This window comes from Centropristis striata, chromosome 18, assembly GCF_030273125.1.
Source record: "Centropristis striata isolate RG_2023a ecotype Rhode Island chromosome 18, C.striata_1.0, whole genome shotgun sequence".
In the NCBI taxonomy this organism is placed as follows: Eukaryota; Metazoa; Chordata; class Actinopteri; order Perciformes; family Serranidae; genus Centropristis; species Centropristis striata.
In genome coordinates this window covers 32,634,374-32,648,382 of record NC_081534.1, presented here as the reverse complement: position 1 = coordinate 32,648,382, position 14,009 = coordinate 32,634,374, and the positions used below count along the sequence as shown (strand labels likewise).

The following is a 14,009-nucleotide window of genomic DNA, read 5'->3' as shown; positions in this document are numbered from 1 at the left end:
GTTCAAGGACTGCTTTGTCAGAAAACTAGTGGTTTACCAGAATAGGAGTCCCTCTGTCCCGGCTCTACATGGCTGTGAACACACTCTGGGTATTTGTGCAGGATTAGAGGAACAATGCTGCTGGATTCCTGTTTAGGGTGGATTTTCCTGATCTTGTCCTAAAGCTGAGTTTGGTTGGCTCTTGTCGGGGCGCGGCGGTGCCGGCTGCGCTGCGTTCTGACCACCGGGAACGACTCCAGCTCTCTGGACCGCTCAGTGACAAATAAATGGATGTCTCAATGTGACGGGGAGCTTTAAATCTGTCAGAGCGCTCTGCAATACGAGTCCCAGCGCACTTATAGAAACAAATCAATTACGAGCTGTTTGATATGACGGGAAGTTTTTTCTCCCTCTGGAGATTCAGGATGTCCAAAATGGAAAAAAACAACATAAAACTTAAGCTTAAAGGCTTAAACGATGTGACATCGTCATGCATTTTTATCAAATAGATCATGAGAGGTTTGAGTTATTTATTGTAAAAAGTGACATAAATCAGGACCAAACACTGTTCAAAGATGTGGATGTTGATGTCTCTCCTATGGATTCATAACACAGGGCAGCTGTGGTGGAAGAAGAGCACAAATATTTTATTCAAGTCCCCAAAAATCAACAACAAAAAGTCACAGTTAAAAAGTCCTACAACAGATCAAGTATGAGCAGTAATCTCAAACAGAAGTTAAAGCACTTATTGTATTAAGATTAGAGCAGTTTTATCTTGTGTAAAATATCTACTTTCAGACTACATTTTTACCTCTATCTATCTATCTATCTATCTATCTATCTATCTATCTATCTATCTATCTATCTATCTATCTATCTATCTATCCATCCATCCATCCATCCATCCATCCATCCACCCATCCATCCATCCATCCATCCATCCATCCATCCATCCATCCATCTATCCATCCAATAAAACCATCGATCCATCCATCCAACCATCCATCCATCCATCCGTCCATCCATCCATCCGTCCATCATCCATCCATCCATCCATCCATCCATCCAATAAAACCATCCATCCATTCATCCATCCATCCATCCATCCATCCATCCATCCATCCAATAAAACCATCCATTCATCCATCCATCCATCCATCCAATAAAACCATCCATCCATCCATCCATCCATCCATCCATCCATCCATCCATCTCCTTTAGATAAAGTTTTAAAGTTTGTGTCTGCTTGTTTTAAGTGAGTTAAAGGCATAAAAAATTGAAAAGTTTTGATTTTGAAGTGTGATACAGCAGATTCACTTCTCCATTAAAGCCGTTATGTATCGTCTCTTTAAAGCCACCATACTCCATTGAAAAAAAATCTGTAATTTTACCTTGCAGAACCTGGAGCAGCTGTTCCACCGCTGCCTCCATCGGGTCGTTTGTTTGTGTTACTGTTTGACTTTAGTGTTTTTAAGGGTAAAAAGTGAAAAGAAGGGATAATTTGAGTTTGTTGAGTTGATTTGATTAAAAAAATAGTACAGTATTTACTCCAAAGTCTCTCACAATGGAACCATTAAAGTAAAGTAGCAGCAGGAGAGTCTGGAGTTGCATCATATTTAAGACAAAACACATTTATTTTCCTAAAATCCCTGGATTGATGGACTTTGATTCGATCCTCAGACGTCTCTACTGTGACTCACAGTGATGATTACCATCATAATAATAGAGATGAAGTAAACATTTGATACATCAGGGAACACATTCTGCAAATAAAAGTGCATTTACAGGACTAGAAGGATTCAAAACGAGGCTTCTCGCGTCTTGAGTTGCATAGATCAGTAGTTCTCAACCTTTTTGAGTGGCGACCCCCAATTTAACCAGCATGTTGTCTCACTGAACAGAATCTCACAGTTCAGATCAGACAAACTCAGTTGATACGACGAATTTTGGACAAATAATGAAGCAGACAACAACTAAAACAAAATTACCAAAAAAAAAAGAGACAAAATGACCAAAAAAAAAGGCACAAAATGACCAAAAAATGACACAAAATGACCAAAAATAGACACAAAATGACCAAAAAAAGGCACAAAATGACCAAAAAAGACACAAAATGACCAAAAAAGGCACAAAAAAGACACAAAATGACCACAAAAAAAAGATACAAAATGACCGAAAAAAGACACAAATTGACCAAAAAAAGACACAAATTGACCAAAAAAAGACACAAATTGACCAAAAAGGCACAAAAAAGACACAAAATGACAAAAAAAGACACAAAATGACAAAAAAAGGAACAAAACGACCAAAAAGACACAAATTGACCAAAAAAAGGAACTAAATGACCAAAAAAGACACAAATTGACCAAAAAAAGTTACAAAATGACCAATAAAAGACACAAATTGACCAAAAAAAGACACAAAATGACCAAAAAAGACACAAAATGACCAAATAAAGACACAAAATGACCAAAAAAAGGCAAAAAATGACCAAATAAAGACACAAAATGACCAAAAAAAGACATTAAATGACCAAAAAGACTAAAACACATGAACACTCTAACCAGTGGAGACAGAGCTAACTTCCTAAATGATTTGACGACCCCCAGAAATCATCTCGGGACTCCTGCAGGAGTCCAGCTGAACGCCTCCAGCGCTCTGCAGGAGAAACTGTGAGTTCTCCCGTCACATTTTGACGTTTTGACGCGTCCCGCGGCGTGATGTTTCAGCCGGATCGGTCCGCCGTTTGGCCCCGCGGAGCTCACATTCCTGCACGCTGACTCGGCGGTGATTAGCGCTGGGAGTCAGTTGAAAGGAAAACCGAGAGCTCGTATGAGAAGAATTTCAGTGAGTTACACATTTTTATTGTGTCTCTGAGATGTTATGACAGAGTTCCCCCAAACAAAGTGTCAGGGCGGGATCATGATGTCATGTGGTGATGTGACCACGTGTACAGCGGAGCGCCGAGAGCATCTGGAGACGTGTTGGCGTCTGACATCAGTCACATGAAGCCAGACGGACGTTTGTTTGTGCAGGATGAGCTCAGGGTTTCCTCACTGCTCTGCACAAACAAAGAATCTAGAAAAATAGTAGATTTCCACTTTGGGAATTGTGCAATTAAAGTGGAAAACTACTGTCTTTCTAGGTGCAGATGATAAATATTGTTAGAGGAGTGAATGGGTTCAGTCAGGAGAGTCCTCAGTGGGATAAATCACACTGGAGATCACCCACAGAGATGCAAATATGAGGGACTGGTGTCCAGGAACCATTAAAAACTCATCAGTGAGCCACACTGTTACCCTGAACACACACACACACACACACACACACACACACACACACACACACACACCGTCCTGCTGCCACACATACTCACTACAGCACCAAATGTGTATTAATCCGCCAAGAAAATAGTCCCCAATAAATGCACCATTTCCTCCTGTTTGTTGGATAAAAACTACAGTGACCAGCTGTTTTAGGAAATTACTAAAATGTTTTTTTTCGGAAGGTGCTTACAGAGTTTATTTGTGGAATTTGTTGCTTTCTTAATGTGTTTGAGAGCATCAAAGCAAAAGGTTAAAGGCTACTGTAAAGAATCTAAAACAAGCGTTAAACAGTTTGTTATATAATCAGGCAAATAAAAAATGAAAAAGCAGTTAAAATTAGAATAACGCCAAATGCCATGTAAAGTAGAATTAAAGACATAAAACAGTATAAAAAGCAAAGATATTAATTAATTATTTTAGTCAATATTTTTGAGATATTAAGTTATTATTTTAGTCTTTATTTTTGAGATATTAAGTCATTATTTTTGAGGTATTAAGTCATTATTTTTTCATTATTCTTGAGATATCAAGCCATTATTTTAGTCGTTATTTATGAGATATTAAGTCATTATTTTTGAGATATTTAGTCATTAGATTAGTCAGGAGACGATAATAAAATAGAACAAATTCAGAATAACTAGATAAATTCCTTGATGTATTGTAAAAACAAATGCTCACACTTCTAATAATAATATCTTTATTTATAAATCAGCTAAAAACAAGAGCTTATAAATGATGCCATAAGGCTAAAAAATTCTAGAAATTCCTGCATTAAAAGATTTAAATAAGTTAGTCATGTAATAATCAGTGTTCAGTGTTTGCAGTGAGCAGCTCAGTGGCCTGGAGATTAAAAGATGATCCTGTAAACAGAGAGTCACAGGTTTGATCCCCTCAGTTTGAGTCAAATACCTGCAGCAGTGATGTCATGTAAAGATGATGTCATCTCTCTGAGCTAGCAGACAGAGTGTTTAGAGGCTGTGAGAACGTGTTTACACTCTCAGATCATCTCATGACAGACTGCAGCAGCTCCCACAGGATCTCTCGTCTCTCTACTGACTCATGTGTAAATTATGTAAATGGTTTGCTGACATTTGGTCTCCAGAACATGACACACGGAGAGTTATTATCATATATTATCGTAGAGTTTGAGTGCTGACAGACAGCAGGGAGACGTGATGACAGATTCAGACGTTACACTGAGGCTTTCAGATCTGTTGCAGATTAATTTTTTATAAAGATTTCAGAGTCTTTCTGCTCGTTTCTTCTTCTTCGTTGACACATGGTTTTATTCTTGTGTTATCTAGTGAGCAGAGCTGGAGGAAACACTCAAAATTATCTTAAAAGTTAAAGTATTTATTCAGCAGAATGGCTCATTTCAGAGAAATATATCTTTTATAGTATTTGTTTATTATAATTGCTTACATTCCACCAAAATGTCTGAAGAAATACCCTATAAGTTTAAGGTCAGGAGCTTAATATGGAAGCCCATTTCACCCAGTAAAATTGATAATAATAATAATAATAATAATAATTTAAAAAAAATGTTATTTAAATTCTGCTTTTCTTTACAATGCTATAAAATGCTTTCCAGAATATATACAATTAGACAAATAAAATAAAAAAACTGTTAAAATCAGAATAAAATTACAGTATGAAAAGTATAAATAAAACAATAAAAAAGATAGATCCTAGAAGTCAATTAAAGGCGAAACTGTGTCATATTTTGAAATGTCATCATTCAGACAAAGTTTATTATTATTTTTATATTTTAACTAATTATTTTGAGAAAGTTTGTCATTATTTTAAGATATTAAGTCTTGAGATAATAAGTATTTTAAGACGTTTGATATAATGTTGATAAATTTGATACATTTTTGGAGATATAGTCATTATTTTTAAGACATTTACTCATTATTTTTTACAAAGAAACTCATTATTTCACAAGGATCTGGTATTATTTTGATGTAGTTTATCATTATTTAGAGAAAGTAAGTCTAATTTTTGAGACGTTAGTCATTACTTTGATGAAGTTATCATTATTTTTGAGATACTAAGATATTATTTTACAGCATAAAGTCGTTATGTTTCCTGTGAACAGACTCAGGTGGGAGGTAAGAAGACCAGCGTCACGCTGCCGAAGCTGGACCCCGACACGATGTACTCCGTCACCGTGGGCGCCGTTTACCCCAACGGAGACATCAAGACCATCAGCGGAGAAGGACAGACCAGTAGGAGACATTTACTTATATATTTAGTATTTCTACTTTCTGTGGTGGAAGACGTAGTAACACCAGCGGAAAAATACATCACTACAAGTCAAACATCTATTTAAATTAAAGTATCAACATTAAAAGTACTCATGTTTACATATTATAAGTAATACAGTGATGAAATGTAGGTTTTCTGTTGAGTGGAAGCTCATATCTCACCCAAGAAATGTGGATGTTTGCCGACGACTCACCCGTGTTCCTGCGTCCTCAGAGCCTCTGGGTGGAGTGAGGAACCTGCAGGTGTTGAACCCCACCATGACCACCCTGAACGTCCGCTGGGAGCCCGCCGAGGGCCGCGTCAAGGAGTACAAAGTGGTCTACGTCCCCGCCGCCGGAGGAGACGAGAGCATGGTAGGACTGGTAGGACATCGCCTGCTTCCTGTCGCCTGGCAGAAGTTTTTATGCAGCCATGCATGTTGAAAACAGCTGATTTAATGAGATATTTCAGTGCAGTTTTCATGCAAACTGCTTCTGCTGGTGCATAATTTAACTGCAGTGTTTCAGGGGTTAACTGCACTGCTCAAAGGCAAACAGAGAGCTGCTGATGCTAACATTGTAGCCACTAACTTTCTATAGTTGCTTGCATGTTTCTAATGTGTGTAATTTGTTGTTGATCTCAGGAAACCGTGTCTGGAAGCACCACCACCACCCAGCTACGAGGCCTGCAGCCAGACACCCTCTACACCGTCTCTCTGGTCCCTGTTTATGCTGCCGGAGAAGGAAAGACCATGTCTGAGAACGGAAAGACAAGTAAGACTGGATTACAATCCTTTCACTAAGATTAAAGAGGTTTAATTTCTACAGGCTGAGTCCCCTCAGATGCACGTTTTATTTCCAAGAAGCCCCTCAGAAGGAATTCTTGAGTTATCTATTCAAATAAACAACAATAAACATACAGAAATGGTACATTTGCTGTGCTGGACTGAATTCTGTTTCACAGGAAGCGCAGATTTTCGGAACTTCCGTTTCCCTTTAAGTGAATGTGACTACCAGTCAGGTTAACTTGAGCTCAATAGAGCCAAGTTAACCTGAGTTTTGTCAAGTTAACCTAAGTTAGTTAACTTGACTTCAGTCAAGTTTAGATAACTTGAGTTCAGTTAACTGGAACTTAGTTGAGACAAGTTTTGACCTGACTTGGGTCAAGTTAACTTCTATGACGTTAAGAGAGTTGACTTAAGTGGAGTTAAGTTAACCTGAGTCAAGTCAAGTTAACTTGAGCTTAGTTGAGACAAGTTAACCTGAGTTTAATTGAGTAAACTTGTGTCACCTTAAGGGAGTTAACTTCAGTGGAGTTAAGTTACACTGAGTCAAGTCGAGTTATCTTTTGTCACGTTCATTTAACTTTAGTGGAGTTAACCTGGGCTTAGTTGAGTTTAGTTTAGTTGAGCTTTACAACTTTATAACTTGAGCTGAGTCGCCTTAAGTTAACTTAAGCCAAGTTTAGTCAAGTTAACTTGAGCTCAGTGGAGACAAGTTAACCTTAGTTAACTTAACTTCAGTCGAGTTCAAATAACTTGAGTTCAGTTAACTTGAGCTTAGGTGAGACAAGTTAATCTGAGTTTAGTCGAGTAAGCTTGTGTCACGTTAAGAGAGTTAACTTCAGTGGAGTTAAGTTAACCTGAGTCAAGTCGAGTTAACTTGAGCTCAGTGGAGACAAGTTACGTTTTTTGTTATGGGGTTGTACATTTAGAAAAGGTTATCAACAGCCTCTTTACTTCCCCTGTGCAGGAACTCTTAAAGTTTGCACATAATGAGGATACAAACACAACAAATTGATAAATTATGTAAATAATGCATTCATCATCCTGAGATAAAAGGTCTTTAAACATGATATAAACCTGACTTGTGCTCTCGTTCAGGACCTATGGGCGGAGCCAAGAACCTGCGGGTGACCGACCCCACCATGACCACCCTGAACGTGCGCTGGGAGCCCGCCGAGGGCCGCGTCAAGGAGTACAAAGTCATCTACGCCCCCGCCGCCGGAGGACCCGAGAACACGGTACGACTACGTCATTCACCTGTGTGTCTGAGCACGTCCGCCGCTTTTAAATCTTTAAAGTCATAAACGGAGATCATTTTCTCATTATTTATTATATGAGCAAACCCCACGCCTCTGCACCGCTCCCTTTAGACATAAAAGTTTAGCTTTGATTCAGTCGTGCATGTTGAAAACAGTTAATTTAACAAGGTATTTCAGTGCAGTTTTTATGCTTTGTCAAACAGCCCTGAGGTGAACCCACTAAAACCAGTCTGGAGCATAATTTAACTGGTGTTTAGGGCAGGGGTCTCAAACTCAAATTACCTGAGGGCCGCTGGAGGCAGTATCAAAAAAAGACACAAAATGACCAAAAAAAGACACAGAATTATCAAAAAAAGACACTGAATTATCAAAAAAAGACACTGAATTATCAAAAAAGCTACAATCTGACACAAAAAAGACACAAAACAACCAAAAAATACACATAATGACCAAAAAAAGACACAGAATTATCAAAAAAGCTACAAACTGACCCAAAAAAGACACAAAACAACCAAAAAAGACACATAATGACCAAAAAAAGACACAAAATGACCAAAGAAGACACAAAATTACAAAAAAAGACACAAAATGACCCAAAAAAGACACAAAATGCCAAAAAAAAAGACACAAAATTACTAAAAAATACACACAATTATTTTAAAAAGACACAAAATTACCAAAAAAGTAATTAAAGGGACCTTCCACACACAACTCACATTAAACTTTCATATCAAGGTGAGGGCCACAAAATATCGTCACGAGGGCCACAATTGGCCCGCGGACTGCGAGTTTGAGACCCATGGTTTAGGGGGTTAACTGCACTGCTCAAAGGCAAACAGAGAGCTGCTGATTGTAGCCATTAACCTTCTCTAGTTATTCCTAGTTGCATGTTTCTCAAGTTTCTAATGTGTGTAATTTGTGTTTAATCTCAGGAAACAGTGTCTGCAGGCACCACCACCACCACGCTGCGCAGCCTGCAGCCAGACACCCTCTACACCGTCTCTCTGGTCCCTGTTTACCCCGCAGGAGACGGGAAGACGATGACTGAGAACGGAAAGACACGTAAGACTGAATTACAATCCTCCACTACCATTAAAGAGGTTTAATTTGTACAGGCTGGGTCCCTTCAAGTGATTTTTTTTTGTTTTTTGTAGTTAAAGCTACAAATAAAGGCTCAGACGAGTTTAGTCAACATAACTTTTGACACATTCAGTTAACTTACGTTGGGACAAGTTGAGCTTAGTTGAGTTTAGATGAGCTTTATAACTTAAGTCAACTTAAGCCGGGTTTAGTCGAGTTAACTTGAGCTCAGTGGAGTCAAGTTAACCTGAGTTAAGTCAAGCTAACTTTTGTCACTTTTAGTTAACTTTAGTGGAGTTGAGACAAGTTGAGGTTAGTTGGTTTTAGTTGAGGTTTTATAACTTTATAACTTTAACAGAGTCGCTTTAAGTTAACTTAAGCTGAGTTAAGTCGAGTTAACTTGAACTTAGTTGAGACAAGTTAACCTGAGTTTAGTCGAGTTAACTTGAGCTTAGTTAAGTCGAGTTAACTTGAACTTAGTTGAGACAAGTTAACCTGAGTTTAATCGAGTTAACTTGTGTCACATTAAGGGAGTTAACTTGAGCTCAGTTGAGACAAGTGAACCTAAGTTAGTTAACTTAACTTCAGTCGAGTTTAGATAACTTGAGTTCAGTTAACTTGAGCTTAGTTGGGATAAGTTAACCTGAGTTTAGTCGAGTTAATTTGAGCTTAGTTGAAACAAGTTAACCTGAGTTAATTAACTTAACTTCAGTCGAGTTCAGATAACTTGAGTTCAGTTAACTTAAGTTTAGTCAAGTTAATTTCAAGCTTAGTTGAGACAAGTTAACTTGAGTCAAGTCGAGTTTACTGTTCTCATGTTAAGGGAGTTAAGTTAACCTAAATCAATTGGAGTTAACTTAAATTTTGTTGAGTTAACAATAGTCGAGTTAAGTTAACTTGAGATGGGTTGTACATTTAGAAAAGGATATCGACTATCAGTTAAATGAAGCAAAATAAAACACAAATAAGCAGCAGATTTATCCTGTAAACAGATCAACAGCCTTGTTACTCCCCAGTGCAGAAACTCTTATATCTCCCCAACTCAGTGTGTATAAAAACACAACAGATCGATAAAGAGATAACTGGTTTTAAAGCATGATATAAACCTGTCCTGTGGTGCGTTCAGGGCCTCTGGGGGGAGTGAAGAACCTGCGAGTGACCGACCCCACCATGACGTCTCTGAAGGTGGACTGGGAACCTGCTGACGGAGCCGTTCGCCTCTACAAGGTCTTCTTCGTACCGGAGGCCGGCGGCCTCGAGGAGATGGTGAGACTCTTTTATTACACCTGTCTCACCTGGAGATAGAAACAGGACACTAGTTAAAAACAACCTCAGTTGACCAAAGTGCTGTACAGTCATTAAAATACAATAAAAAATCATACACAAATATAGTTATCAATAAAAACAATGAAAACAATAAAATACCAAAAACAGTAAAACAATAAAATATTAGGTAACGCTTTTTAATAAGGTCCTTAATAACCATTAATTAACAAGTAATAAGGTGCTGTACAGTCATTAAAATACAATAAAAAATCATACACAAATATAGTTATCAATAAAAACAATAAACTACCAAAAACAGTATAACAATAAAATAGTAGGTAACGCTTTTTAATAAGGTCCTTAATAACCATTAATTAACAAGTAATAAGGCATTGTTCTCGCTTTAGATCCGCTAGTTGCAAAAAGCATAGTTAACTTATAGTTACCTTATAATAGATGAGCAATAAAGTATATTTTAATATCAATAAGCAAACAAAATAAGATTAATAAAGGCATGGCAAAGACATAATGGGTGGGTCATGGGTGTTTGTAATGCCATTATTAACACTTATATAAGCTTATAAACACACAATAATGTTAATAAGCATCTTGTAAGGACTTACAAGGGCCTTATTACTTGTTAATTAATGGTTATTACAAGGACCTTAATATAAAGCGTTACCATACACAAATATAGTTATCAATAAAAACAATGAAAAAAATAAAATTACCAAAAACAGTAAAACAATAAAATAGTAATAAAAACTCAATCCAAAAACAGAGTTAGAGATAAAAAATAAAAATAAAAGAGTAAAAGAGTAAAAAAGTAAAAAATAAAATAAAAAAACGTTTAAAAAAAGTTTATTTATAATGTTTTAAAGTGCTCAACAGTCAACAACAGTTCAAACGTAACTACGATAAAATTATTTAAAAAAATAATATTTTTACTCATTTGATTCACTGCTGCTCCCTCACTTCATTCATCGTCCAGCTCGATCGACCACCGCTGCTCTCTTTCTATCTTCAGTTGTTCAATCGGTTTAAATGCTTTTAAATTGCTTTTCTACATTTAACCATCTAATTAATCTTTAAACAGGAGCAAGTCCCTGCAGGCACCACCTCCATCATCCTCAGGAACCTGCAGCCCGACACGCCGTACAAAGTGTCCGTGTTACCGGTTTACCCAGCCCGGGAGGGAAAACGCCAGTCAGAGAACGGGAAGACATGTAAGTTACCGCTCAGCTGTTAACCTCCTCACGTCTAAAGTTGAGCTATTCTTGAGAAAAACGTCTCAACTTATTTGTAAATATATGTAATTTTGTACAATGTAGCGTGTTTATTTGTTTCCCCCCTGATCCCCAAGACCTAAAAATATAACATTCAGTTGAAAAAGACCATTGCATTTATGTTTTTGTGTGTGGTTTTACTATATTTCTGTAAAGTTAAATTTCCGCTTTATTTGTTCCTTTGTCTTCAGGGTTATATAACTTTTTGCAAATTCATGTGACATATGACAGAAGCTATATATATATTCTGGTAGCACTGGTAGTCCTGATAAAATGGTGTTTTGTTACTTTATTCTGCATCAAAGGGTTGAATAAATACATGCATTTAACAAAAAAAACACACAAAAAACAGGCGGAAATAAACAGGAAAAATTGGCTTAGACTCCCTAGGGTTAAAGTTTAACATGTGACAATGATTTTCCCGCTCTAGTGCCTCTGGGCGGAGTTGGCAACATGAAGGTGACCAACCCGACCATCACCACTCTGACCGTCAACTGGAACCCTGCTGACGGAAACGTTCAGGGATACAAAGTGATCTACAAACCTGTAGACGGAGGGCTGGAGATCGTGGTAAGAGCCTTTTATCTAGTTTGTGTGTGGAAATAGAAATTCAATTTTTACAAATATTATTAATTCTGACAGATTCAATGACTCTAACAACAAATTAACAGGTGAAAAACAGTGGGATGTGTTGCTAGAATGTGATCAAATGAAAAAGATGGGAAGCTAAAAATAAAGGCTCAGTCGAGTTAAGATTAACTTGTGTCCAGTCGGGTTAATTGAGCTCAGTGGAGACAAGTTAACCTGAGTTTAGTTGAGTTTACTTTGGTCACATTCAGTTAACTTAAGTGGAGTTGAGAAAAGTTAACCTAGGCTAAGTTGAGCTTTATAACTTTAGTAGAGTTGTCTAAAGTTAACTTGAGCTCAGTGGGGACAAGTTAACCTGAGTTTAGTCAAGATAACTTTTTCATGTTCAGTTGACTTTAGTGGAGTTAACCTGGGCTACGATGGGTTTAGTTGAGCTTTATAACAGCAGAGTCGCCTTAAGTTAACTTTTAAAAGTTTAGTCGAGTTAACTTGAGCTCAGTGGAGCCAAGTTAACCTAAGTTAGTTAACCTGACTTTAGTTAACCTAAGTCAGGTTCAAGTTAACTTCTGTAGAGATCAGATAACTTTAGTTCAGTTAACTTGCACTGAGTTGGGATAAGTTGACATGAGTTTATTTGAGCTAACCTAAATTGATTTAACTTGAGATGGATAAAGTTAACATGTTTCAAGTTAAGATAACTAAAGCAGAGTTAACTCAAGTCGAGTTAATTTGATCTTAGTTGAGTCAAGTTAACCTGAATTTTAAGTTAAGTTAACTTGAGTTGGATTGGGTTTACTTGTGTCAGTTGTTTTAGTATTTCTCACAAGAGCATGATGGAAATTTGGAGATTTCAGATCTGTGCTTGCTGTTTTAGTCAGTCCAAAAAATTCTCTCTTAGTGTCTAATAGTAAATAAACTGTTCCTCAAAGATGTTTTTACACTTTAAATGAGATTCAAGGAAATCTTTCCACGCCATTCAAACCCATTCTCATCAGATGTTTTTAAAGTTTCTGCAGCAGAAGTTAACAAAAAGAATCTGTCAGACTTTGTTTGAGTTCTTCTGAAGGATCAGAGCGATCAAAGCTCTCAGCAGGGATTTAGTGATGTCATGGTCCTGAGAGGATAATCCCTCACAGCTCCCACAGCGTCAGATCCTCTCTGTCGGAGAGCGTCCGTCATCACCGCCTGGTCGGTGAATAACGGGTTCATGTTTCCTGAGAGCAGCTCCAGAGGATAAAGACGTGTAAATCCTCTAAATCAGATGTAAAGAGCCGTGAAGTAACTGCTGACGGACGCTTCGGCTGCAGAAAAACAGAACTTAGAGCCCAAATTAGAACGTCAGAGAAACCTTTAAACTATAAGAACATAAAGCAAACAGTGCACACTGTTTGTTTCCAAGTTCTGCAGTTTTATTTCTTTAATTATATTTTATTGTAACCTTTAAACCATGTTCTAAAAAATGAATAAATGCTATTTTTTTGTTATTAATATTGTTTTTATTATGGTGGAATAACTGGAATTATTTGAGTTTGTATAATGAAAAAGTATGTGAAATATCACAGTTTTTATACACAAAATGGAAAAATGTACACTCAGATAATACAATAAATAATATTATAAAATAATAATAAATAATAGTAAAATAATAATAATAATAAATATATTACAGTGCCTTATGAATGTCATTTTTTATTTTTTTTAATAATTTCTATGTATTGTTAATTTATTATTATTATTATTATTATTAATATTGGAGTTTAAATTATGAAAAAATATGTGAAATATAGCAGTTTTTATGCAAAAAATGGAAAAATATACACACAGATAATATAATAAATAATATTATTATAAAATAATAATTACATATATATTTTTTATTTATTTATTTATTTATTTTTTATTACTTTTTTATGTATTGCTAATTTATATAATAATACTAATAATAATAAGAAAAAATATTAATATTATTATTATATGTTGTCGTAGTAGTAGTAGTAGTAGTAGTAGTTTTATTATTGATGTTTTAATTTTATTAATACATTCATTTATTATTATTATTATTATTAGTTTATTGTTTTGTTCTTTAATATTGCCATGCATTCCTCTTTCTTTTCTGGCCTTTAAAATTAATTATTAAATTATCAAAAAAATAAAGTTAAGCGAAGTAAAATTCATCTTTGTTTTTCTCTTAAAT

At 36.2% G+C, this 14,009-nt stretch overlaps 1 protein-coding gene across 1 annotated transcript in view; it reads left to right on the top strand.

Moving 5' to 3' along the window:
- col12a1b (collagen, type XII, alpha 1b) overlaps positions 1 to 14,009 on the top strand; it is a 226,376-nt gene that overhangs the window by 109,979 nt on the left and 102,388 nt on the right. Inside the window, exons 31-38 of the mRNA XM_059355858.1 lie at positions 5,404 to 5,533; positions 5,787 to 5,926; positions 6,196 to 6,325; positions 7,435 to 7,574; positions 8,528 to 8,657; positions 9,802 to 9,941; positions 11,038 to 11,167; positions 11,658 to 11,797. Coding sequence (XP_059211841.1) covers positions 5,404 to 5,533; positions 5,787 to 5,926; positions 6,196 to 6,325; positions 7,435 to 7,574; positions 8,528 to 8,657; positions 9,802 to 9,941; positions 11,038 to 11,167; positions 11,658 to 11,797 — 1,080 coding nt within the window. The remainder of the gene's footprint in view (positions 1 to 5,403; positions 5,534 to 5,786; positions 5,927 to 6,195; positions 6,326 to 7,434; positions 7,575 to 8,527; positions 8,658 to 9,801; positions 9,942 to 11,037; positions 11,168 to 11,657; positions 11,798 to 14,009) is intronic.